The 27,461-nt window shown below is 39.9% G+C and overlaps 1 protein-coding gene across 9 annotated transcripts in view; it reads left to right on the top strand.

The window, feature by feature from the left end:
* The window catches only part of NFYC (nuclear transcription factor Y subunit gamma), a 77,280-nt gene that overhangs the window by 28,718 nt on the left and 21,101 nt on the right, over positions 1-27,461 (top strand). For all 9 annotated transcript variants that reach the window (XM_058303807.2, XM_012522269.4, XM_071217523.1 and 6 more), the window contains exons 2-3: positions 17,745-17,857; positions 26,609-26,680. In XM_058303807.2, the coding sequence (XP_058159790.1) occupies positions 17,753-17,857; positions 26,609-26,680 (177 nt within the window). In that variant the 5' untranslated portion in view covers positions 17,745-17,752. The remainder of the gene's footprint in view (positions 1-17,744; positions 17,858-26,608; positions 26,681-27,461) is intronic.

Genomic DNA, 27,461 nt, shown 5'->3' with positions numbered 1-27,461 from the left:
CCCAAATAGGTATATGGCTAAATATATGTTAGTTATTTGTCTTAGTTTGCTAAAGGCTGCCAATGCAATATACCAGAAATGGGTTTGGCTTTTATAATGGGAATTTATTAGATTAAAAGCTTACAGTTTTGAGGCTGTGAAAATGTCCATATCAGGGTATCATCAGAGATGCTGTCTCAAGGTCGGCTACTGGCAATCCTGGACTCCTTCCATGTGGCAAGGCACATGAAGGCGCCTGGCTTCTCTTCCAGTCTTATCTCTTCAGCTTCTACAGCTGTTCCATCTGTGGTTTCCTATCTCCCAGGTTGCTCTCTGAGCTCCTGGGTTCCTTCTCTCTGTGTGTCTGCTGCTTTTAGTCCTCCATTTATAAAAGACTCCAGCAAGATGACCAAGAACCCATCCTGGGTCCTGCAGTCCAGTCAAAGGCTTTCAACTTAAGCCATTCAATCAAAAGTGTCCCACAGGCATAGGAATGTATTAACTTTAAGAACACACTTTTTCTGGGGTCCATACAGCTTCATACTGTCACAGTATTCTGTAGTGTTCCTTAGCTTTGCAAATGCAAAGTTGTGGTATATATTCAGTACCACCAAACTTGTCCTGGACCACAGAGATGGGCATTTTTAAATGAGTTATGGTGTTTTAAAATGATCTTGCTGTAGATTTCCTAGCTGTGATTTGAAAGTATTTATTTTTTATTTATAATGGTTGCTTTACCCCTAGTGGGGTAGTTAGGAAACAGAAATTGAGATTTCTTGGAGTAATGTCTGCATAATTAAAGTAGCATTGTTATGTTCACAATATACCAATAGCTATAATTTCAAAGCACTGTATAGAATTTAGCCAGATGATCCCTCTTATAAGTGTGCAGCTAAGGAAATATCTCCTACAAGAGCACTGGGCTGCTGCTGCTCTTCCGAAAAGATAAGTGACTTCCTATCACCAGGCCCCCATGGAGTGAATTTGATCTGCTAGGGCTTTCTGTCTCTGATTGGTGAGCAGATGTTCAAGTCTCAGTCCTGGGAGCTACTGCAGCTTAAACAAAATAAATTTTCTTGTTAAAGCTCTCCACTTTGAAATGTGTAGGAATTCAGCATCTTGGCATTTTGAAGTAAAAGTAAAAAGGCTTGGTGGATTCATGTTTCAGGCTGAGAAAACCTATAGGTTCTAAAGTTTTTGGTCCTCCTCTCTGTTGAGTTACCAGCTCTAAAGTAGGAGGAGAACTTGTGGTGAAAGAACACAGAACTGAGAATCAGGAGATAATAGGTGTTCTAGCTTTGTCAAGTATTTGCACTCTGTACATTCCACCTGTAGGAAGTGTCTTTTTCTGTCACTTGGGAATATTAGTACAGGAGCTATTCTGTGTTATATGTTTGAAGTGAGATAAAGTAAAGCTACTTTAAAAAGTGTAAAGTACTATACAGTTGTAAGGAATTAGTATAGCTTTCTCAGTTGCTTTGTACTCTTTGAAGTGGTCTGTACATTCTTAATTCCTGATTGCTATGTACATGGAGGTGGGAGATTTAGGGTTTGGTTGGCTTGGAGGATTTGTTTCTTCTGGTGGCTTTTTTTTTAAAAAGGAAAAAAAAATTTTAATCAATGATAAAAAGCACTAAGCTGAGGGTAGAATTCACAGTATCTGTGAGTCAGCAGAATCTGTACAGCCAAATCAATACAGCCAAGCTTATATTGACATTCTTATAACACCCTCCAGATTTTTAATTGAGAATTCTGTGCCCCCTACAGTTTTTAGATGGATTAACTCACCAACACAGCCTTCCATTTTCCAGGGGAGCCTGTTTTTAGATAATTGTCTGCATTTGAGCTACAGTTTCTAAAGTAGAGATTTCCCTCAGTCCCAACTCTATTTGACTCTTCCATTGGATTATTGATTGTACAACATTACTGCTCACCTGAGCACTAGTACTTGAGAAGGAAAACTCCCCATATGCAAATTTCCAAGAAAAGAACCCACAGTGAGGCTACAGATGTATATTAAGCTCTCACTGTGTACAGGGCTTGTTTGCCTTGAGGATGTGCCAGAAGCAAAGACAATTAAAAAGAACTGGGGAGAACTATAGGAGCATGGAAATTTTAGACTTAAAAAATGTAAGCTCACAACTTCTCTAATAAAAGTTTTTTTAAAAGAAATTATGGAATTCAATATAAAGTTTATCTTAAATGAACTACAAATAACATTTTTTAAATAAAATATTTGAAATCCTTAAAAAATAATATGACACAAATAAGTCTGAAGAAAGTGAATAAGCTAATAGATTTGATTGGGTATCAGAAATGGTTTCTTGAGGAGAAAAATTGTTGTAGTCACCGATTAGTCAATGTTATAATACAGTTTAATTTCATTACAGTTTTACTGTAAAGGCAAACTTCTAATCAGTGCTATTCCCTCCCACCCCCCAAACCCCCCAAAAAACCTTAAGAAGTTGGTTTAAATCCATGAAATAATCTCAGAAATTTTGCTCTGCAGAACATGTTTCCTTCATTCCAGGGTCTTGGATAGAGATGGAAACATCCACACTCTCTTTGGAAGTCAAAACAGAGTCTTTTTCTTGGGAGAAAGGGTGAAGGAAAGGTGGGGGCCTGGAAGAGGGTGAAGAACCGCTTAGATTCCAGGTCTTCTCTGCCCCCTAGGTTAACTTAACAAGAGTTACAAACAGTCACACACTTAGCTTCCAGAAGTCTGAGGTGTCCATAGAGGTGGCCAAATGTTTTTGGATTAGTATGGAAGGAAAGCCTGCATAGCTCCTGATCATTGGCATTCTTGGGGATTTAAATTTGGGGCATCCCTAATCATTTCCAGTTAGAGTTCTTTGCTTATTTGGAACCAGTACATTCACTGTAAATTTAATAATTTAAGGGGCTATAAAAAATTATTTCATGTTTATAGAAGAGATGGGAGATGATTTTCCTCTATTTTAACATGTATTTTTATGTGGCTGAAACTGGGCTCTTTTTAAAATATGCTTTTAAAAAAACAAAAACCCACCAAGTAAGTAGTCTAGATTAGAGATAGAAAGAAGTGGATTGGGTCACTTGCTTCAATACCTAAAGGGGATTAGTATAAGAGTTACTTAGGAATACAAAAAAAGAAAATATGAAAAAAAAAGTTAGGAAAATGTATTTTTTTTGTTTTATTTCTTCTCTTGCCACATGTGAGGCCATTGAGGCCTTTGTTTCAGGTGTGGAATTAAGAGAGTACCCAAAAACTCAAAAATAAGACCATTTTATATATGTATATGTGTATTCCCCCCCCCCATTTTTTCTCCAAGTGAATGAACCCAGGACCTTATATGTGGGAAGCTGGTGCTCAACCACCTAGCCACATCGGCTTCCCTGAATTGTGTGTTTTTTTTTTAAAAATAAGATTTATTTATTTATTTCTCCCCCACCTCATCCCACTGTTGTCTGCTGCGTTCATTTGCTGTGTGTTCTTTCTTTGCTTGTATTCTCATTAGACGGCTCCAGGGACTGATCCTGGGACCTCCTGGAGTGGGAAAGAGGCGGTCTTTCTCTTGTACCATCTCAGCTCCCTATTCTGCTACATCTTCTCATTGTCTCTCCTCTTTGTTTCTTGTTCCGTCATCTTGCTGTGCCAGCTCTCCATGTTGGCCTGCACTCCTGCATGGGGTGGCACTACTGCGCAGGGTGGCTTTCCCGCATGGGGCGGCACTCCCGTGTGGGCCGGCACTCCACATAGGCCACCTCACCACGCAGGCTAGCTTGCCTTTACCAGGAGGCCCTGGGCATTGAACCCTGGACCCTCCATATGGTAGACAGGAGCCCATCTGGTTGAGCCACATCCCTTTCCCTGAATTGTTTTTTTTGTTTGTTTTGCTTGTTTGTTTGTTTTTTTTTCAGGAGGCACCAGGACCCAAACCTGGGACTTCCCATGGGATAGGTAGGAGCTCAACTGCTTGAGCCACATCTGCTTCCAAGACCATAATATTTTTTAAAGATTTATCATATTTTAATGCAATATTTTTAAAAGTCAAAGTTAGTATAGAAAATTCATGATGAAGAAAATGCTAAAATTTTATATAGATGGCAAAGTATTACTGGAGCCTTGGGCCCCCCTGTTTTTAGGCTTGGTACTGCATCTGGGACTGTTTAGGCCAGGAGTAGATGTCAACTCTGAGTAGTAATGATGGTATGATGCCATCTGGCATTTGTGTGATGCTCAGTACTTTTTGAAGCTTCCTAACAAATGCATTTTTCTATTTGTGTGCCACGTCAGGCCTGTAAGGTGCTGCTACAAGTGAAGAAACAGACGTCCTAAGAAGTTAAGTGATTTGCCAAAGATCATAAGCATACAACAAGTTAAGAGAGAGCCAAGAACCTGCACATACAATACATTTTCTTTTCTATGTACCCTGTACTTTACTGCCCTCCACTGTTCACAGCTGGGTATTCCTAGGCTAGGGATGTTGTGAAGGGGAAGAAGGATAAAATGGGAGAGACAACAGAAGAAAGAAGAGAAAGATGCTTATGTTGTAAAATCTCTCCTGGATTTCCACAAAGATTTTTGGAAGTGGTTGAAAATCATCTTTTGGGCTAAGGATTTGAGTCAGTGATCCAGGCTGAGACTGCTCATCTGTCCGAACAGTTCGAATATATATATAAATTAAAACAGTACAAAAATTGGAGTGAACAAGTTATAATAAATCAAGAACAATATTAGAGCTTTTCAATTTCTGACTCCATCACTTCCTCTGTCCTTGAGGAGAAGTAACTTATAATACCTGATCCTCAGCCTTCTTATCTGTAAAATGGGAAGAATAATTGATATCTTTGTCACAGAGCTGAGTGAAGATCATTTGAGTGTAAGATAATGTGTATATTCTGAAGCTCTTGGCATTTTTGAAAGAGTCTTCAGAATCACATTTCTCACCTCACACAAACACAGGATCCTGCCAGAAAACTAGGCAAGAGGTTATTCTCAGGGTATTCTCTCAAAGGGATACCCAGTAATGCAGAATGTCTCTTTGTTTTAGGATATAACCTAACCTGGTTTACAGGCAGTATTTCTCTCTCAAGTTCATGTCAGAAATCCCTTTCAGACTCTAGGCCTGAAAAACCAGTTTCTCACCATTCTTCCTGCAAAAATTTATTTACTCTCAGTAGGCTGGAGGGTCAAAGAGATTAAAGATATCTCTGTGGGTCAGAGGGGGCTGCCTCAGCTCACTCCTAATGGAGGCTGGGTAGGTGAGAAGGCAGAGTTTCCCCATAATGCTGTGTGATTTAGGGCAAACTCTTCAGTCCATCTGTGGGGGGGGGGGCGGCGAGTCATAGAAGGAGTAAATGAAATAAAGTACCTAATGCAGTATTTTATAACAAGAGTCAACATACTTTTTCTGTAAAAGGCCGGGTAATTTAGGCTTTGCATGCTACACAGTTTCTGTCACAACTACTCAACTCGACTATTGGAATGCAAAAGCAGCCACAGACAATATATAAAGGAATGAGTATCACCCTGTTCCAATAAAACTTCACCAAAGCAAGGCTGAGGGCCATAGTTTGAGGACCCTTGCTTTAGAATACTTCACTCAAATATTTGGTCCCTTTTCTTAGTCATACAAAATACAGTGTTTTGAATTGGGGATGGTTTAAGTTTGAGCATTAATGAAGGAATGAAGGAGAAAATGTGTTAAATACGATGTTTATATGCCATTTTCTATTCTGCAGGAATATGTTTTAAAATGTTCTGTTCATGCCTTCTATATTAGTCAGCCAAAGGGGAGCTGACGCAAAATACCAGAAATTGGTTGGTTTTTATAAAGGGTATTTATTTGGGGTAGGCGCTTACAGATACCAGGCCACAAAGCATAAGTTACTTCCCTCACCAAAGTCTTATTTTCACGTGTTGGAGCAAGATGACTACTGAACTCTGTGAGATTTCAGGCTTCCTGGGTTCCTCCGGGCTCAGTTCCACTGTTCTCTCCACAAGGTCAGCTGTAGAATGAGAGGCTCTCTGTGCTTTGCCTTTATCCAATAGGTCAGCTTTAGACTATCAGGCAAGCAGCTGTCTGTCTCCCTGGGGCTCCAGCTTCAGCAATCAAACTCCAACATCAAAACTCCTGTATTAAAAACCGTCAACTCTCTTTTGCCATGCCTTTTAACACCCTAATGATGTGGCCCAATCAAAGCCCCAGTCATAACTCAATCACGCCCAGGTACAGACCAGATCACAAACATAATCCAAAGAGACATTACAATATTTGAAAAAATCTTAAATCAGTAACAATGCAAGTACTAGATCATATCACAATCACTTTAAAGAAATACAGTTTGTCTTGGGGCAAAGTCCTGTCTACTATAGACCTGAAACTTAAAAAACAATCTGTTCCAATACACAAATGGACAAAGGGTAAATATTTTCATTACAATAAGGAGAAATTGGGAGGGAAACATGAGTCACTGGGTCCTCTAGATTTCAGTAAACCTGCAGGGCATCCTCCATTTGATTTTAGTCTGAGAGTCATTCTTAAGATGATGGTTTCTTCTCCTTGGGGCCATTTGGGGACCCACCCTTTCTACAGTACAGCTCTTGGTTCCATCCTCATCAAGCATCTGGGTGTGGGCCAGGCTCCAGACCTCCCCCTTCAAGAGTGTTAGGATGATTGCCATACCTTACCCAGTCTTTGGGTTAGTCTTAATATCCCCCTAGTACAGTGATGTGAACACAACATTCCCCATAACCTTTGGCATTAAGGCTCAACCCTCTCAAAGCAATGAGTTGACCACTGGGCCTTCCCTAACCTTTGGGGGACAGGTCCACCCCTCTCAGACCTGTGGAGTGCTGACTTAACTGCCCTAATCCTTGGGGAATGTGTTCCACCCTCTCTGTACCCTGGGCCAGCAAAACTCTCCCAGAACATCGGGCAGGAACATCCATCCTTTTCAACTGCTGGTGCAAGCTCACCCTCTCTGTACACATGGGTGGGGTTCCTCTCTTGGCCCAAGGTGACGTCTTAATTCCAGATCTCAGCTTCCATGTTTTCCTCTTAAAGCTGTTTCTCCTTCAGTCTCTCCTTTCCTTTCCTTTTTATTCCATGTTGACAGTGGTTTTGTTCATACCGCTCTCTCAAAAGCCTTATTGATGTAGATGCAGGCAGCAGGGGTCCAAGCCATCAGACAGAAAGACTTTCCATAAGTCTTTCCTAGATAACTGCATCTTCAATCTTGATTTATCAGTTCCAAGTTTAGTTAAGTCCTCCAATGGGGAACTTTAATCTGGGATCTTGATTTTTTTCAGAAGCTTGTAATTTCCAGAATTAGTTTCTGTTTTCTTTGTACTGGACAGTTTAGTCCTCAGCATATCTCTCTCATCTAGCATTTTGCTATAAGCTGCAAGGAGAAGCCAAACCGCATTCTCTGGGTTTACTTTGGAAATTTCTTTAGCTAAATGACCAGGCTTGCTGTTTTCAAATTCTGCCTTCCATAAGGCACCAGGAGTTAATCTTGCCAAGTTCTCTGCAACTTTAAAACACAGGTCACCTTTCCTCCAGTTTCCAAGAGTAATTTCATCATTTACTTCTAAGGCATCATAAAAAGTCTCTTTAGCATCATATTGCTATCAGCAGTCTCTTCAAAGCGTTCTAGGTCTTTTCCATCAAGCATCTTACAGTTCCTCCAAAAAATACCCCTTACCCATTTATATAACCGTTGCAGCATTTCGGTAATTGCAAAAGCATTTCCCTACTCCTCGGTACCAAATTCTGTATTAGTCGGCCAAAGGGGTGCTGATGAAAAATACCAGAAATTGGTTGGTTTTTATAAAGGGTATTTATTTGGGGTAGGCGCTTACAGACACCAGGCCATAAAGCATAAGTTACTTCCCTCACCAAAGTCTATTTTCACGTGTTGGAGCAAGATGGCTTCCAATGTCTGTGAGGGTTCAGATTTCCTGGGTTCTTCTGGGCTCAGCTCCTCTTTTTTCTCCACAAGATCAGCTGTAGACTATCGGGCAAACGGCTCTGTCTCTCTGCCTGGGGCTCCAGCTTCAGCATCAAACTCCAACATCAAAACTCCAACATTAAAAGCCCTCAACTCTGTCCTTTGCCATGCTTTTTATCCGTGGGTCCCCACCCACCAAGGGGCGGAGACCGAACACCCTGGTTACATGGCCCAGTCAAAGCCCCAGTCATAACTCAATCACACCCAGGTACAGACCAGATCACAAACATAATCCAGTATCTATTTTTGGAATTCATAACCATATCAAACTATTATATCTTCCTCTCAGTTTCATTGCTTATACCAGTTGCTATGTTGGGGTTTTTTCCCCCCACTATACTACAACCATATTATGATGTAGCCCCTGTTTCAAAGGTATGTTGTAGGAGGTAGTGAACAGGAACATACTTGAATTTTGTTTTAAAAGGGAAAGTGGCTCTTTTCCAGTTTGAAAATGTTAACTGTCCTGTGATTAGATCTTTAAATATCCTTATTTTGGGGAGTATGGTTTCCTACTTTGGCACTTTGAAAAGCATCTCCTCCTTTATCTCTTAGGGTTAATACAGACACACTGTCAAACACTGAACTTGGCATTAAACAGAGTTGGGGAAGAGGGTCTCTAGTAAAGCTACATTGTTCATTCTTGCAGCAATAGGGACTATGTAATAGCCTACCAGAAAATATAACTAACTGGTACCCAGTTATGCAAGGTTTTCTGGCTATTAGCTTAGTGCTTCCTTGCTTGATTAAATAAAAACCTTAGGTTAGCTTTAATAAAGACTATTGAACTTTGTTTTCTCTCCTGTCACCCCTGCCTTCTCTTGCATTCATTCTTTTATTGCATTCTCAAGTGGTGAGGTGTAGGGATTCTTTACCAGACCACCAGACCCCCTTGGTATGTCTTCAGTTGTATGTAACTCCCGGATTGGCTTAGTGGAATGACTGGCCCAAGGTAGTCCAGCCAGTAGGTAGCAGGTGAGTTCACAATTATAGTTCTTAGTTTCCAGAGTAGTGCTCTTTTACTCATTCTGAAATTAGCAAGTCAAGATAGGTTTTAGTATAGAGAGCATATGTCTCCTTAAAACTTGAAATGCTCTTTAGCCATTATAATTGATGGAATATGTCTTAAAGAATATATCCATGTGTGTAAATATTAGACCAAATTATCTTTTGTTGGTGGCATTGTTTTGTGTTGAATATCTAAGTCCTGAATTTCAGTTTTCATTTTTCTACATAGTCTGGAAGAATATTTAAAACAGCAACCCACAAAATAGATTTAAGTCCTATCCCCTTTCTTCCTTATCCATCTTTTTATTTGTATCAATATTCTTTTTTTTTTTTCACTCATCCTTTAAAATAAGACATACCGACAGAAATGGTGATTCAAATGGAGAAACCTAGAACTAACTTCAGTAAATACTTCAGCAATATTGAAACAAAGTGACTGTGACATTGCTCCCAAATGGGCAAAATAAAAACCATGTTATCTCATGACAGGGACATGATGAAAATGCAAGTCCAAAGAAGAGTAGAGAAGATAGATATATGCTTTGAACATAGGGAAATAATTGGTGATATGTGAAGTTAGAGACACGCAGAATGATTGGGGACTCTAACAAACTGAAAAGCCTTAAAGGCCACAAGTTGGAGTAGGGGCCAGAAAGGGGAAGATGATTATATACCAATATTTAGGCAGAACTGGTTTAAGGCATGTTTACTTGCATTTGATTGTGAACTCATCATTTTTAGTTAACGTTTGACTGCTAGGGATGGATCAGCTAGAACTTCAGTAGGAAGTAGCATTAATCAAGAATTGGACTTCATTTTAGGGAAACTTCTAGTGGTCTTTCTTTCTCGAACAGCTTCCTTAGTGTTAGGGTTTTAAAAGGTATAATTGCCCAACATCATTTCTGGCTTTGGGTTTAGTCATCTTATAAAAAAGACTTTGTTAAAGAGAATGAAGTACATGATAAGGAGTATAGAGCTAAAGCCTAAAGAATACAGAGTTTTAGAAACAAGGTGATATTGCAATAAAAGTACTCTTCTGTATTTTGTGACATTGATGATTTTAATACATCCTGTTCCATGTCTAGATGAATCAATGTATGGGAGGATTTGGTGAGCATGGTACCTCATTAAAAGCAGGAGATTTACAAGAGAATCTTAAAAGAGGAACACTTTGCTTCTGGGATGTTCTGAAAACTGCTTAAGCATCTGTATTTTTTCCAGAGTGGTAAAGAATAACTGGATTTTACAGTGACAGTTAGATTGGCCACCCTTGAATGGTGTGATTGAATCATCCCACTTCCATGATTTTCTCCTTTATCTTCCTGCTAATAGCATGCCAGACATAGGGGTATGCCTCTTAATTAACTGGTTTCATTAAGTTTTTGAACTTTGCTTGTCTATCCTGGTCATCTTCCTGAGAAGTTTCTGACTTTCACAAGATTTAGAGTTGGGAATGGTGTGTACCCACATTTCTTCTTAAATTTTTATTGTGGTAACATATAATACTACAGCACAAATTTCTGATTTTAATCACTTTCATATGTATCAATTAAGTGATATTATATTCATAATTTTGTGCTACCATCACCACCAACCATTACCAAAACTTTTTCAACACCCAAAAAAAGAAGCAATAATGCTCCATCCCCTGGTAACCTATAATCTACTTTCCTCAGAAAGTAGATTATTACTTATAATCTGCTTTCCTCAGAAAGTAGATTATTCTGAATTTGCTTATTCTTGATATTTCATAGAAGTGAAATCATACAATATTTGACCTTTTATATCTAGATTATTTCACTCAGCATGATATCATTAAGGTTTATCCATGTTGTTGCACATACCATGACTTCATTCCTTTTTAGGGCTGAATAATATTCCATCATATGCATACCACATATTGTTTATTTATTTTGGATGAGGGACACTTGGGTTGTTTCCATCTTTTGACAATTATGAATAAGTCTGCTATGAAGATTGGTGTGCAAATATCTGTTCAGGTCCCTTCTTTGGGGTATTTACCAGTAGAATTGCTGGATCATATAGTAATTCTATACTTAGCTTCTTGAAGAACTACCAAACTGTCTTGCACAGCACCTGCATCATTTGACATTCCCACCGGCAATGAATAATGTTCTAATTTTTCCACATCCTCTCTTAACACTTCAGCCATTTTATCCTTTGGTTTTTATATGTCATATCTTTTTTTTTTTTTGGTCTCTCTTTTTTATCCTTTTAGTTAGCCTTACTGATAATTTTCATTTCTTCACTCTACCTGAAGTTTCTCTCCTATCTTTTCAGCCTGCAGAACTCCCTTTAGTCTTTCTTTAGGCAAGTCTTCTATTGATGAACTCTCTCAGTTTCCATTTATCTGTGAATATTTTAAACTCCCTCTCATTTTTGAATGTCAGTTTTGCCAAATAAATTTTGGCTGGAAGTTTTTCTTTCAGTACTTTAAATACCTTCATGGTTTCTGTTTTATTTTTTTTTTTTAAGATTTATTTATTTATTTCTCTCCCCTTTCCCCCCATCCCGGTTGTCTGTTCTCTGTGTCTATTTGCTGTGTCTTCTTTGTCCGCTTCTGTTGTTGTCAGCGGCATGGGAATCTGTATTTCTTTTTGTTGCGTCATCTTTCATCTTGTGTCAGCTCTCTGTGTGTGTGGCGCCATTCCTGGGCAAGCTGCACTTTCTTTTGCGCTGGGCGGCTCTCCTTATGGGGTTCACTCCTTGCATGTGGGGCTGTCCTACACGGGGGACACCCTGCATGGCACGGCACTCCTTGCACACATCAGCACTGTGCATGGGCCAGCTCCACATGGGTCAAGGAGGCCCGAGGTTTGAACCACGGACCTCCCATGTGGTAAATAGACGCCCTAACCACTGGGCCAAGTCCGCCGCCCCTTCATGGTTTCTGATGAGAAATTGGCACTTAAACTTACTGCTTATCCCTTGTATGTGATGAATCACTTTTCTCTTGTTGCTTTCAGAATTTTCTCTTTATCTTTGGCATTTGACATTCTGATTAGTGTGTGTCTTGGAGTAGGTCTATTTGGATTTATTCTGTTTGGTGTATGTTGCACTTCTTGGACATGGATATTTATATCTTTTGTAAGAGTTGGGGCATTTTTGGCCATTATTTCCTCACATGTTCTTTCTGCCGCCTTTCCCTTCTCTCCTCCTTTTGGGACACCCATGACATGTATGTTTTCACCCTTTGTGCTATCATTCAAATCCCTGAGACATTGCTTAGTATTTTCTTTTTTTTTTTTTTTTTCCTCTATCTCTTCTGTCTGTAAGATTTTGATTGTCTTCTAGTTCACTAATTCTTTCTTCTGCTTGCTCAAATCTGCTGTTATATGGCTCTATTTTTTAAAATACATGTATCTTTTTTAAAAAATTAGTTTCATTCCTCACCCCAACCCCAGTTGGTTCCCTTGTTTGCTCATTGTTTTTTGCTTGTTGTTGTCTGCTAGTTGTTTTTTTGCTTGTTTTTGTGTGTGTGTGTGTTGTCTTTGTTTTTGTTTTTGTTTTTCTTTAGGAGACACGGGGACCAAACTTGGGACCTCCCATGTGGGTAGCGGGCACTCAACTGCTTGAGCCATATCCGATCCCCAATATGGCTCTGTTTTTAATATCTTCAATTGTGTCTTTTATCCCCATAATTTCTGTTACATTTTTTTATTTTTATTTTCTTGTGTCTTTTATACTTTCAAATTCTTTATGCTCACACATTGTCTTACTCCTATGCTTTATCTCATTAGCCACATTTTCCTTCATCACCTTGAATTAATTTAGGAGATTTGTTTGAACACTGATTAGTTCTAAATTCTGCATCTCCTCTGAAGTTTTAATTTGTTCCCTTGACTGGGCCATGTATTCCTGTTTCTTAGTATGGCTTGTAATATGTTGCTGATATATAGGCATCTGATTATCTTGATGTGTTTACTCTGAAGGTCAGTTTCTCTTTCTTGCATAGCATTTTATTGTTGATTGGCTTTATGTTAAGTCTCTTTGACCCTTGGTTTAACTTATTCTGGACCTTTAGAATAGTCCTTGTTTAATTGATAAGATTTTTTTCTGCTGTTCTTCTTCTGATTCTTGCCCTGGGTATGTGGTACAGATTTCAAGATTGCACTTTTTGTACAATTTCACCTTCAAGAGAAAGCTTCCTTTCCTGTGTTCCTTCTCTGGAAATCTTGATCTCTTGTGTTGGTTTTTGTTTTGCTTCTAAAGTTATTTGTTGTTGTTGTTGTTTTAATTTTTAACACTTTTTTTTCTGTCTCCAGCTGCTTTTTGCCTGGAGGGCAGATTCTGGGAGGAGAGTCATCCCATAGATCATTTTCCCTAGTCAGTATTTCCCATTCAAAACGGTGCCAGAGATCCAAGAAGTGGATGTACATGAAGCTTCGAAGTGCCCTGGGAGATCAGGAAGGATGCCCAAATTCTTGTTGACAGTTCCTTGAAGCTCTGCTTTCCTGGCCTGTTCAGCAGATGCTGTCCTTCAGCAAACTGTTCCCCACATGCCTGAGGAGGCACTGCATCTTTAAATCTTCACCATTTCTGCCCCTGTCTAGGGCTGAGTTGAAACAGTGGCTACTACCATTTTTGTCCAGGGTGGTTGAGACAGTAGCTCAGAGCCAGGACCCATCAATCTGAATTTACTAATCATAAGCCATGATCTTTGCTTGGCTGTACCCACCCCTGTTCTTGGGGAAGAGGGTTTTTATGTCCCTTACTGTAACCAGCAAGATAGCCAGGGACTGAACCCAAAGGTCTCCCCCCACACCTTGAGAGTGGAAGATGGGACACTGGCAGCTATGACATGGAGAGAGCCTACTCATTGTTTTTTTTTAAATACTATTTTTTTTAATCCCCCCCTTGTGGTGTTTTGGCGTGCTGTCTGCTCTGTCTATTCACTGTGCGTTCTTCTGTGTCTGTATTTATTTTATTTCGTCTCCCACCTTGTGGCTTGCTTGCTTCTGCTCTGTGTCCATTCGCTGTGCGCTCTTCTGTGTTTTTGCTTGTCTCCCTTTTTTTGTTGTTGGACCACCTCGCTGAGCCGCCTCTCCAGGGTGCTTGCAAGCCGGGTGGTACTCTGCAGCACTTGCAGGCTGGGCGGCTCTCTGCAGTGTGTGGATGAGCCTGCCTTCACAAGGAGGCCCCGGGATGTGAACCCAGGGCCTTCTATATGGTAGACGAGAGCCCAACTGATTGAGTTAAAGCCACTTTTCCCTCCTCATTGTTTTTTACTACAGTTTATCAGCCTTTTCCTCCTGTTCTTCCCTGAATGCGGTATAGTGTTTTTCTGGCTTCAGCCCCAGAACAGTTGTGTCAGACAGTTACTGCCTGTTGAATTAGTTGTTTTGGAGGAAGGACTGAGTCCTGGAACTCCCTACTCCACCATCTTCCCCAGAAGTCAGTCACAACTTAAATAAATTTTGCAGTTTCAGAAAGATTTGATAACTTTTGTGTTGTACCCATCCCACCACTACAGCAGTGTGTGCCTCCAAGCCAGCCAGAGATTTATTTATCATCTAATGACTTACTAGATGTTTGGGAACTGATCATGTCAACACGTCATAGTAGGAGCAACTCAAAATTTAAAAGCTGACTGTGCACAAGGGTTCTAAAAGTGCCTCCTGGATTATGTACTTTTCTAATATTTGTAAGGGGAGATCAAAGGACAGCCAAAATTTATTTGTAACCTAAATCTCACAGATCTTTGCACTCCAAATAAAATTTACCCATCATTAGCAAGTTCAGAGACATCACAGTAGCAATCATGTATCTTTCTCCTTTGACCTTTGTAGTTTACATGGCAGATTTTGCTAAAATCAGGCCTGTCCTTGGATCCATGTAATGAAGTTAGGTTGTTTTATGGTTTTTGATAATTATTTTCATTTTCAGAAAAAATATTTTATATGCCCCATTTAAAGAGGGTTAGATGGAATCTTTCTTGATTGTCAAGAATAACTTGTAGGAAACTGTTAGTAAAAATAAATAAACAGTAAGAGTCCTTAGATTACCTTGATTTCTTTGTTCTCATATCTGAGAAAACAGTGTATAGGACATTTGATTTGTGAAAATGCCATGTGGGAGCTGAGTTTTGAGGAGACCTCACTTGTTACTTAGGTCTCGTGGTTTTATCCTGTCATTTCAAATGGTGGGTCAACACTCTGCCCTTTAATTCCCTCCAGAAACCCCAGTATCATATTGATTCCCAAGTACTAGTATTTAGCATTCCTTTGGTGCTTATAGAGCTGCTTATAGGCCTCTAGCACCAGAAATTGGCTCCAAACCTTTTCTCTTTAATCATCGCCCACTAATGTCATTACACCAAAGAGAAATCTGCTTTGAAGATTGTGCTCTTGTTTCCTTCCATGTCTTTCCTCTCATCATTTCCTTTAGAAGGAAAAGCAACAACCACCAGAGACCTCTAGGACAACCCAGGCAAACATTTAAGAATGAATTGAACATCCTCATAGTTTCAACCTAGATTTATCAGGCTTCCTTCCATACTGGTGATGGATTGTGATCTGTCCAGCATGCATCCACATGGAGCCTGGAAAGTAACAAGTTTGGTCTTGTAACACTTTGGCACTTTTCTTTCAGCCCCTCAGAATTAGTTCTTGGGGAGCAGATGAAGCTCAAGTGGTTGAGTGCCTGCTTCCCCTGTACGAGGTCCTGGTTTGATCCCCAATACCTCCTAAAAACAAAACAAATAGGGAAGCAGATTTGGCTCAATGGATAGAGTGTCCACCAACCACATGGGAGGTCCAGGGTTCAAACCCAGAGCCTCCTGACCCATGTGATGAGCTGGCCCACGCACAGTGCTGATGTGTGCAAGGAGTGCCGTGCCACGCAGGGGTGTCCCCCACTTAGGGGAGCCCCATGCTCAAGGAGTGCACCCTGTAAAGAGAGCCGCCCAGTGTGAAAAAAGTGCAGCCTGCCAAGGAGTGGCACCGCACACATGGAGAGCAGACGCAGCAAGATGATACAACAAAGAGACAAAGATTCCTGGCACCACCTACAAGAATATAAGTGGACACAGTAAAACACACAGCGAATGGATACAGAGAGCAGACAATTGGGGGAGGGGGAAGAGGAGAGAAATAAATTTTTAAAAAATCTTTAAAAAAAAAAAAGAAAGAAAAACCAACTCTTATTGGGGAGTAGTTGCAGCTCAGTAACTGAGCACCTGCTTCCTATGTTTGAAGTCCTGGGTTCAATCTCCAATACTTCCTTTAAAAAAAAATTAGTTCTCAATCATTTATATACCTCTTCTGTCACTGTAATATTAAATCTTATAGAATAATTCCCCACAATACAAATTTTTAGGGGAACAATAAGTTTTTCTTTATTCCTGCTTAATTAAACTGTTTCTTGCATTTCACTTTGCCAGATAAACATTTTAAACCGTCTGGAGTTCTTCACTTTCTCCCATCACTCTTTTAAGACATTATACTATTATCTACGGTTACACTTATTTGGGGCTCGTTCTTCATATTCTCTCACCCATAATAAAACCGTTGACCAAATGTAGGTTTTGAACCTTTTCTCTCCTTCCAGATTTTAATTCCCCATTGTTTTTAATCATCTTTAAATTTCCACTTGCTGGGGTGCTGTGTTTGGCTTTGTGCCTGATAACAAGGTTCAGGTCAGGAAAGAACTGGGATGTAGTTGTAATTCAGATACTTCTTGCCACTTACTCAATTATTGGTTTAGGCTTAAACACTTTTGTGTCCATAGAGGCAGATTAGCCTAGGATTAGAAGGAATAAAAACATTAGTAGCTCCCCTGAAATAGAGCAGCAGTGCCAAAAACAAAAAGAATAAATTTGACTCCTAATTTTAAGACTTAGAGTTTACGTTTTTGTATACTGTTAATGGCAGGGACGCTTAAAATATCTGCTGCAGGCCATGGCATAAAGTATGAAAAGCCATGGAGAACTTGAAAAAACCTTGGAGGATGGGAAGCAGATTTGGCTCAATGGATCGAGCGTCTGCCTACCACATGGGAGGTCCAGGGTTCAAACCTAGCGCCTCCTGACCCGTGTGATGAGCTGGCCCACGTGCAGTGCTGATGCAGGCAAGGAGTGCCATGCCACGCAGGAGTGTCCCCTGCGTAGGGGAGCCCCATGTGCAAGGAGTGCACCCCGTAAGGAGAGCTGCCCAGCGCGAAAAAAGGGCAGCCTGCCCAGGAGTGGCACTGCGCACATGGAGAGCTGACGCAACAAGATGATGCAACAGAAAGAGATACAGATTCCTGGTGCTGCTAACAAGAATCTAAGTGGACACAGAAGAACACACAGTGAATGGACACAGAGAGTAGACAACTGGGGGGTGGTGAGGGCGGGGAAGGGGAGAGAAATAAATCTTTAAAAAAACAAAAGAAAAGAAAAAACCTTGGCGGGAATGACTTTGAAACTTATGGGTCACACTAGGGCAGCCAAGTGCCTTTTATTTTTTTCTCTCTCCCAAGTAAGTCGAAACTCCTAGAGTCACATAAGTATTTTAAGTTTGGGTTTTTAGCAACTTTAGATTTTTTAGTTGGAATGCCTTGGTGATTTGTGTGGTATAAGGTTATGTTTTTGCAAAGATTAAATCTTTACTAAAAACCTCTTCTGCACAGTTACATACTTTTTCAGATGAAAAACTTGAATGAGTTAATGAAAACATCCATGAAGAAAGATATAAAATAACCTGGACAGAAAGTCTTAAGTTATTATTTCTAATGTGTCTTGTGTATGTATTTGTTCTTAGATGTCGAAATGTCTACAGAAGGAGGATTTGGTGGTACTAGCAGCAGTGATGCCCAGCAAAGCCTACAGTCCTTCTGGCCTCGTGTCATGGAAGAAATTCGGAATTTAACGGTGGTAAGAAAGAAAGGAAAATTTTATGAGAAAAGTTTTAAAGAAATATAGAGTTGTAAGATGAATAACCAAAACTTAGACTAAGATATTTTAATATCAGGCACATTTACAAAGGGACAGTTCATTCCTGACTTGTGAGGTGGGAAAATGGGAAAAAAAAAGTTTACTCCTGGTGAGGTCTATGAGGGTGTCCTTTATATTTTAGTGGCTTTCCTCAGGCATGAGTGGGTGGTGGATTCTTTGAATTCGAGGTAGTTTAATGTGAGGCATATCTTTTAGGCGATGCAGAAAAGCAGAGATCTCACTTCCCTTCATTCCTTAGGCTTGATTTTGTAGTACTGCCAAATTTCTAGGTATTTTGTTTTGTTTTGCTTCTAGAACCTGTTGAAAACTATTAAAGCAGTTTATTCAACAGCAAAGCTATTGGGAACCAATAACAAAAGGCTATGGATACCCTCTCCACGTATCAAAAAACAAAACAATTATATCAGGGTCTCTCAACTATAGTGCTATTGACATTGGAATAGTTAATTGTTTGTGTAGGTGCCTATCCTGTGTACTGTAGCATGTTCTGCAGCATTTCTTGCCTCTACTCACTAGATGCCAGTACCAACCCAACTTTCCCCTTTCCCTGCAATTGTGACAACTAGAAATGTCTCCAGACGTTGCCATATGTCTCCTTGGAAGCAAAATTGCCCTTTGTTGAGAACTACTGACTTAGATGAATCAAATATGACCCTGGCCCTTGAAGAACTTACAATCTAATCATTACAACCACAGTCATTTATTCAATAAATACTTATTAAATACTTACTGAGTTAGTCACAGCAATGAGTCCTGATTCAGTAAAAGTCCAAGTGCTATGGGAGCACAGAGAACATAGCACTTTCTCCCTTGTGGGGGTAGGAAGGCTTGAAGTGAAAGCAACATTTTTGTTGGGTCTTGGAGAATGGCAGCAGGAGGTAAAACCGATTATTACAGTTGGAATCTTTTTAGAATTTGGTGTCATGTCCTTGTGAAGAATGTTCTATTTGGTGTCATTTTAGCAAATACTGAAGGGGCTCCCTGTGCTGGAAGTATCATTCCTGTCTTGGAATTATTAGCATCCTGGCACAGTGGACACTGAATTCATTCCTGATCCAGAACTAATGTTTTAATTCCTAAGAGCTGGTAGAGTAGCCTTTAACCTCTGACATACAGTCATTTAATTCATTCACGCAATAAATACTTCCTGTGCAACTACTGTGGCCATCTTAGATGCTGTGGATTCAGCAGTCAAATCGTCAAGATCATTGCACTCATTGCAGTATATTCTGATGGGGGTAACAGACAATAGCAAGTAATGAATAAAATAAGTAAAACAATGTCTCATTGTGATAAATGCATGCTAACTTCAAGGGTTAAAAATTAATTCATATTGTGAATGTACCTGGGCTCATGCTTGTTTATGTGAGGGTTTTCAGCAGTTGAACTTGGCTTGGCCTCTCTTAGAATGTCTTGTATTCAGAGGTAAATTTCCACTGAAAAGTAGTTTTTTCTCTTCTGTATTCCAAAGGCAGTAGTTATCTATACTGTGTCTCCATTATGAAAGAGAAGAGAATTAAAAATGAAATAGTAAAGTAAAAAATGGAGTGTCTTATTCATATTTGAGTGGGACATAATCTCATGATTAAGCTTAACAGGTTTTAGTGCTGGGGACAGCCAGGTTAAAAATCAGTGTCCTTAGTGCTTCCAGGGTTGGGTGGAATTAGGCCAAAGCAGCAAGTCTGAGCTCCAGCTTGAGCACAGAAACAAATCTAGAATCAGGAAAAGGGCCAGATAAACTCTGGAGGTTCAAACTCAGCATTAACTTTTCTGCTTTCTTGGACTTTGATATTTAACACACTTGGTTTACTTTTCAAGTAAACCTTGAAAAGATTTGATTGCCAACAGAGCAGGTTGTGGTATTGACTGAATTTCAGCACATTATAACTGAGTCTTTCTGAGGTTATAATATGGTTTCTTTGAGAGATTCAGTTTTGGTTCAGATCTTTGTGGGTAAAGACAAAGAAGAGCGAGAAAGAAAGTTTATTTACCATTCTTCTGTTGACGTCTAACTGAAATTTTCCTCCCTTGTACTCTTGTAAAAGACTTTTTAGACCTCTACCATGGTCTGTCTTTTATATCAGATACTTTAAATAGTTTCTGGCATTTAGTAGATGCTCAAAAAATATTTGAATGAATCAGACTCCTCTATTTCAGATTCATTGCAAAACAGCATCAGTGCCAGGTTTGAGTGAGAATGCAATCCAGTAAAGTCTGGGTGACTTTTCCTTTTGTAAGACTTGTTTTTGACTCTGTGTGGGCTTCCGTGACTATAGCACATGAAGGCATGCATCTGCCTCTCTGCCTATGTAATGTGGCCAAACATTTTAGCGTTTAGTCTGTGCCTTTCCAGAACTCAACAGTACTTACGACCAGACATCCTCAGAAATGTCAGAATCTCTTGGATTGACACCTCAAAATGTTGAACAACTTTTTAATAAATCTTTTATGTTTCAACTATTCAAACACAAGCAGAACTTTTGAGAATAGTCATAAGGTGTTGTGGTTTCTCTAAGACAGGGACACAGATTTCTCCAAAAACAAATAATTGAAGTTTGCTAGATGATATATTTTGTGATGTATTAGAAACACTGACCCCAGTCATTTTTGTCTGAGTCCTGTAAAAGCAATTTATCTTTACTCTCAGCTTGGCCATCACACTCCCCTCACTCTTCAAAGCTCTGTGTTGTAAATCTAGCTGGTGTTTACCTGGGACTGAAGTTGGTTAAAAACCATACCAAAATGATTGTATACCAGGGTGATTGTGTAAAATACCATATTTCTGCTCAGTAGAGCTCTGGGAACAATAATTATAACAGACTTCTTGGCACTGAATTTTTATCCTTCTGGACTTCTTTGAAAATGAATAAGAAGAGATGCAAACTTTGTCTCTTGTGGGATTGGGGGCTAGCTGACTTTGAAAAGAAAAATACAAATCTTCCCTAACTATTCCCAATGTTGTATTCAGCCTTGAATTAGATGTAATTTAACACCTAGGTCACTTTCTTTTAATTGCCAGTTTCATCTTTTCATTCCTCAGTGCTTCCAGATTGGACAACGACATTTCTAACATTATAATCAGATCAGATAATTATTTAAACAAGAACTCAGTGGTGGAGGTTGGTAGACCGTTACAAATAGGTCCTTTGCCACTTGAGCCTTGCCTTTAGAGCAGATCTTCGCAAGCTTTTTTATCCGTATGAACCACCTGAGGATCTTGTTAAATTACAGATTCTGAGTTAATAGTATTGAGTTGGAGCCTGCATTTCTTTTGAGTTTCTAGGTTATGACAGTGCTGGTCTGAAACCTCACTTGAGTAGCAAGGCTTTAAAACAGTGGCTCTTAACCCTCACTATGGATCATCGTCACCTGGGGGAGTTTTTTGCTTTGATTTGTTTTAACTAATGCCGGGACTCCATCCCCCAAATTCCTGATTCAGTTGATCTAAGGTAGAGCCCAGCTATCTGTTTTTCAAAAGCTAAGCAGGTGATTCTACCTGCAGCCAACCTTAGAGAGTGTTAGAATCCAGACTTTGCAGGAGTGGCTGAGTAGGCCTAGAAAAGATTTCCTACCATTATTTGAAACGCTGGACATTCTTTAACATAGCCGAGACCTGTTGAATTTTTTTTAGCTGTAAAATCTCATTGAGTGAATTCAGATTTTAAAACTCAGCAGTTTTCAGATGTTAGCTGTTTTTTGTTTTTTTTCGTTTTTTTTTTTTTAAATCCCCTTGCAGCTTTTTTTTTGCATGCTGTCAGCTCTCTGTGTCCATTCACTGTGCATTCTTCTGTGTCTATATTTATTATTATTATTATTTTTATTTTTTATTCCTCCCTCTCCCTTATGGCTTGTTTTTGCTGTCTACTCTCTGTGTCGGTTTGCTGCATGCTCTTCTGCATTTTTGCTTGTCTCCCTTTTTGTCGCGTCACCTTGCTGAGTCAGCTCTCTGCAGTGCTTGTGGGCTGGGCGACTCTGCGCAGCATGCGGGTGAGCCTATCTTCACAAGGAAGCCCCGGAATATGAACCCAGGGCCTCCCATATGGTAGACGGGAGCCCAGCTGATTGAGCCACAGTCACTTCCCAGCAATTTTTGTTGTTGTTTTTACTGTTTTGATTTAAATTTTTTTTTAATTAGAGGATTTATAGGTTTACAGAAAAATCATAAATAATATACAGAGTTCCCATATACCAACCTATTACTAACATCTTGCATTAGTGTGGAACATTTGTTACTAGTCATGAAAGAACAGCTTTATAATTGTACTATTAACTGTAGTCCATTGTTTACCTACAGTCCTATTCACAGTCCTATTTATTAAAAAATATTTATTCTAATAACGTATTTACAACCTAAAATTTCTCCTTTTAACCACATTCAAATATATAATTCATTGGTGTTAATTACATTCACAGGGTTATGTTGCCATCACCATTATCTGTTACCAGAACTTTACAGTCAAACCAAATAGAAACTTTATACAATTTAAGCATTAACTCCTCATTCTGTACCCCCACCCCAGTCCCTGGATGTCAGCAGTTTTAATGTAGTTCTCTGGTTGCGGTCAGGGGCTTGAGAATATTCTGAGACAGGATCTACTCTTCTACTTTGTTGGCATCACCCTCAAAAGTAGAAAGAAAAAGTTGATATGGGTCAGTTATTCTTCCATTTGGGTAGGCATCAGGAGGAGAGGTTGTTATTCACATAGATGTTACTTGCCTGCTTGCAAACAGCATGGGAACACTGACTTGAGAGCCGATTTAGTGGCCCTCAATTTACTGATAGCAGAAGGTCTCCCCTCTCCAACCTCTGCATGTGACTGGAAAACTAGGAATGAGATTATAGAACCTCCCCTCTTCCCTGCTTTTCACACACTGCCCTCTGAGATCTCTAGGTTTGGGATCATGAAAAGTAGTTTCTTACAAAAGAAAAGGTTAAGAATGGGCATCTTAGAGCAGAACTTTTTAAAAAAATCTCTGCCTCATTTTACAGCTCTCCAAGGTAGAAATGATAAAAACTCCTCTATCCTTAGGACTCTTTCCTTCCTGATCATTTGGATGCTTGCTGCCTAGAGGTGACCTCTAATGTCGCTCTGCTCTATCCACACCCTCCCCCTCACAGCCCCTTCCCTAAGGACACAGTACTATAGCCCCATGGAATGACACACTTAGCCACATCAGTTTCTCTGTGGCCACTTCTGGCTGGGGTACAGGACTGCACTCAGACTTTTGTCAGTTGTAGAATGCGAGACTGAGCCAAGGAGGTTGGAATGGGGTGGGGTGTTGTCTCCTGTCTCCCCAGCCCACAGAGGGCAAGGCATGCAGGGTTGGTTAGATGCCTTTACTGGGAAGAGAGGAAAAGGGTGATCTACCAGTTGGCTTTGGCAAAACAATTTCTGAAAACCTGTGTGGGAAATAGGGATAAATCACATTTTATGCTGTATATATCCTAGTTGTGTTTGAAGGCATTTTGATTTGGAAACCTCAAAATAAATAATGGCATTTGTTGTAATAAGAAAAAAGAAAACTATCCTTGACTCCTTGTTTTTGATTAAATAATCTCATGGAACTTGTAAAATAATATTTTACTCTTTCAAGTCAGGGAAGTAGGTCTTTATATCAACTTTGGGCTTTGGTTAAGTAAACTTGGAACAAGCTTTTGGAAAATATATTAAACATCAAATCAAATGAGAACATACTTGCAAGAGAGCTAAAACTTATGGTCATAATCTTTTCTGTGTGTATCATCTCTAGCATTCTCTGACGTTTTTGTGTAACACATCTTGGATATGCCACACAAATAGGAAGATCAGTGATTGATTTCCATGGTTAAACTTCTTTTTGTCCCTTCAGAATCTGGCCCCAACCTGGCCTCTCCTTTCCTGCTGCTCTCTCATATGCTTTCTGTACTCAGGTCATGAGCTTTAAAACCTAAATAGGCCATGTTCTTTGTGTCTCCTTGCTTTTTTGCATACTGTTCCCTCTGTCTGAATAACATCCTCATACCAGGCAAATTCTCTGCATCATTCCCCTAGACCCTGTTGAGGTGTCGGCCCCTCTAGAATATTTCCTGATGCCTCTCCCTCACTCCAGCCCCATTGCCACCTGGTCATTACTTTCTTTGATCCCTCATGGAATTTTACACCCACCTCTAATATAGGATAGGGGTTTTTAATATTTTTTTGTGACTGTCTCTAATAAACAATAAACTGTTCAAAGGTAAGAATTGATTCACTTTTGCATCTTTCTGTTTGCATTCACTGTTAGTTGAGTTGCACAAAGGAGTAAATAAAAGAGGAGAGAAAGTAAGAATGAAAAGAATATGCTGGAGTGGATGTGGCTCTAAGAAATTGGGCACCCACCTCCCACATGGTTTCTGGAGCCTCCTAAAGAAAACAAACAACTAGCAGACAATGAATGGGAAAAAAAACAAATGAACTAACAGATGAGGGACCCACTGTGACTCAGTGGTTAAGTGCCGGCCTCCTACATATGAACACCTAGGTTCAATCCCTGGTTCCAGTACCTATTAAAAAAAAATGTGCCTGAGTGGATGTAGCTCTGTGGTCGAGTGCCTGCTTCCCATGTACAAGATCTGAGGTTCAAACTGTGGTACTTCCTAAAAACAAAGAAACGAAAAAATCAACTCTCATTGGGGGAGCTTTGGGAGCAGATGTAGCCCAGTGGTTGTACGCCTGCTTCCCACATATGAGGTTCTAGGTTTAATCCCCGGTACCTCCTTTTTAAAAAAAAAACAAAACAAAACATGCCCTGCTGTCTTCTTTTGGTAAAATTAAAACAGCAGCAAAAAAAAAAAGAAAAATCAACTTCTCACCTTCTGCCACTCCAGAGTTATTAGTTAGTAGAGACTTCTTAATAAGTATTGATACATAGTTTGGAAGAGGAAAATATGAAAAATTGGTGTTTAAAGTTTGTAGAGCAGAGCAGATTATTGGGTTTCTATGGAGGAATCTTGGGTGTACATTTTATCCCAATAGTTGTTCTTTGTTCTGTAATCATAAAACAGATTCTGGGAAGACTGGTATAGCAGTTTGATATGGTTATGAATTACAAAAATAGATATTGGATAATATTTGTAATCTGGTCTGTATCTGGGCGTGATTGATTTATGATTAGGACTTTGATTGGGCCATGTCATTAGGGCATTGAGTTAATGGGTGGGGACTCACAGATAAAGGGCATGGCAAAGGATAGAGTTGAGGGCTCTTAATGTTGGAGTTTTGATGTTGGAGTTTGATGCTAAAGTCTTAAGCTGGAGCCCTGGGGAAAGAAGCAGAGCCGTTTGCCTGATAGTCTACAGCTGACCTTGTGGAGAGGCAAAGCCTAGAGAGCCTCACCTTCTACAGCTGACCTTGTGGAGAAAACAGAGGAGCTGAGCCCAGAGGAACCCAGGAAGCCTGAACCCTCGCAGACATCGGCAGCCATCTTGCTCCAACTCGAGAAAATAGACTTTGGTGAGGGAAGTGACATATGCTTTATGGCCTTGTATCTGTAAGCTCCTACCCCAAATAAATACCGTTTATAAAACCGACCAATTTCTGGTATTTTGCATCAGCACCCCTTTGGCCGACTAATAGAACTGGCAATGTTTTTTCCAAAATGCTCACTGCCTTCTTTGACACATAGATGTTTTTCTGTGAGTCTTGGAAAAGAAAGTCCACTTATGCTTGCTTAATTACACCAAATCTCGAATTATAGCTGTGTCTTCCACAATGTGATGATACAAATTCCCAGGTGAGTATACTGGGTTTGGTGAGTCACATTTCACACCACTTATAGAATCATTTGACACTTAGTCTCAGTAGATTTAGCTGATTTTAGCTATTCTCTGCCTTTGCATCTTTCTTTTCGTTTCAGCTCTGAAACTCAGAATTGATGTCTCATTTCTAGAATTGCATCCATCATTGAGCATGTGTTTAAATATTAGTTTCAAAACTAAAAAAAGGGCTTAAATTGCAATTCATTGAATAGTGCTGGTCAAAAGCCTTTTTCTAAGTCCCATCCACCCCAGTCCAGTGTGTTAAGAAAAAATTGATAAGGCTATTCCTAAAAGGCAGCTGAAAAATTCACCTTTACTCTTTTCCATACCTATTCCCTCCCTATCCTTCCCCCACAAGCAGGTGTTGGAGACGAGTCCTTTACTGCTGTCATGGGAAAAAAGCATCCTCCCATATCTGTTGTCAAGTTAGTCCAAAGGTCAGAAATTGCCAGTGTCAAACCAGTTGACAATTGCCCTGTAGTCCCCAAATAGAATACTGGCAATTTAGAAAAATGCCCTTGAGGGGAAGAAGTCTTATTGTAATCTGCATCTTATAGACTGATGAACTTTCTTGGGGAAAATAAAGGTGTTCCTAATCCACCTGTATTGTGTTGAAGCAAAGAACCTGATTGGGGCTATGTTACACGAGGGCACTGTTAGAAGCCATCATAAGTTTATCCTAAAATCCTTTAATTGCTTGGAGCTCTGCATGGATTAAGCAAAGAAGAATTTTGCTCTGGTGCTTGTATTGTCTGTTTCATCTGTACCTTCTCTCCTGACATATTTCCTGAAAGGCGTGACCAAGCCAATAAGAGAGTTTCCTAATGCCTGTCATTCTCTGCCACCCTGTTGATTGTCCCCACTATTTATTTACCCTTTTTTGCTAATTTCAGAAAGACTTCCGAGTACAGGAACTCCCACTGGCTCGTATTAAGAAGATTATGAAACTGGATGAAGATGTGAAGGTGAATTCACTCATTTTTATTATTCATATTGAAGCTAAAATGGTCATTGCTCAGTTCCTTAGAGCTCAAGATTTGATTAAACACAAATGAAAATGTTTCTATTGTGTTCTGCTTTTGTTGTATTTGGTTCTTAAAAATGTTAAGTGAGCTGAAATTAAAGTTTTCATTCTTATCTGGTTGTTCTCTGAACATTAGAGAGATCTTTTTTTTCCCCCCAGATGTTAAAAGGGTGCTGCATGTTTGTTTTTTGAAATTAGGTAGTATCGCTCATTTCCTGTCACAGTGTAGTATAAACATATCATCAAATCAACAAGACAGTATTATCATCTTTGCTTCTTTTTTTTTTTTTTTTAAAGATTTATTTAATCCCCCCCCCCTCCCGTGGTTGTCTGTTCTTGGTGTCTATTTGCTGCGTCTTGTTTCTTTGTCCGCTTCTGTTGTCGTCAGCGGCACGGGAAGTGTGGGCGGCGCCATTTCTGGGCAGGCTGCTCTTTCTTTTCACGCTGGGCGGCTTTCCTCACGGGCTCACTCCTTGCGCGTGGGGCTCCCCCACGCGGGGGACACCCTTGCGTGGCAGGGCACTCCTTGCGCGCATCAGCGTTGCGCATGGCCAGCTCCACACGGGTCAAGGAGGCCCGGGGTTTGAACCGCGGACCTCCCATATGGTAGACGGACGCCCTAACCACTGGGCCAAAGTCCGTTTCCCATCATCTTTGCTTCTTAATTGTAATCCCTAGTTTGTTGATCCAAATTCTGAGAAATCTTTGGTAATGTTATACAT

The sequence above is a fragment of the Dasypus novemcinctus genome, chromosome 9 (genome assembly GCF_030445035.2).
Source record: "Dasypus novemcinctus isolate mDasNov1 chromosome 9, mDasNov1.1.hap2, whole genome shotgun sequence".
NCBI lineage: Eukaryota > Metazoa > Chordata > Mammalia > Cingulata > Dasypodidae > Dasypus > Dasypus novemcinctus.
The sequence above is the reverse complement of the archived record's forward strand: the minus strand, read 5'-3'. Positions and strand labels throughout refer to the sequence as shown.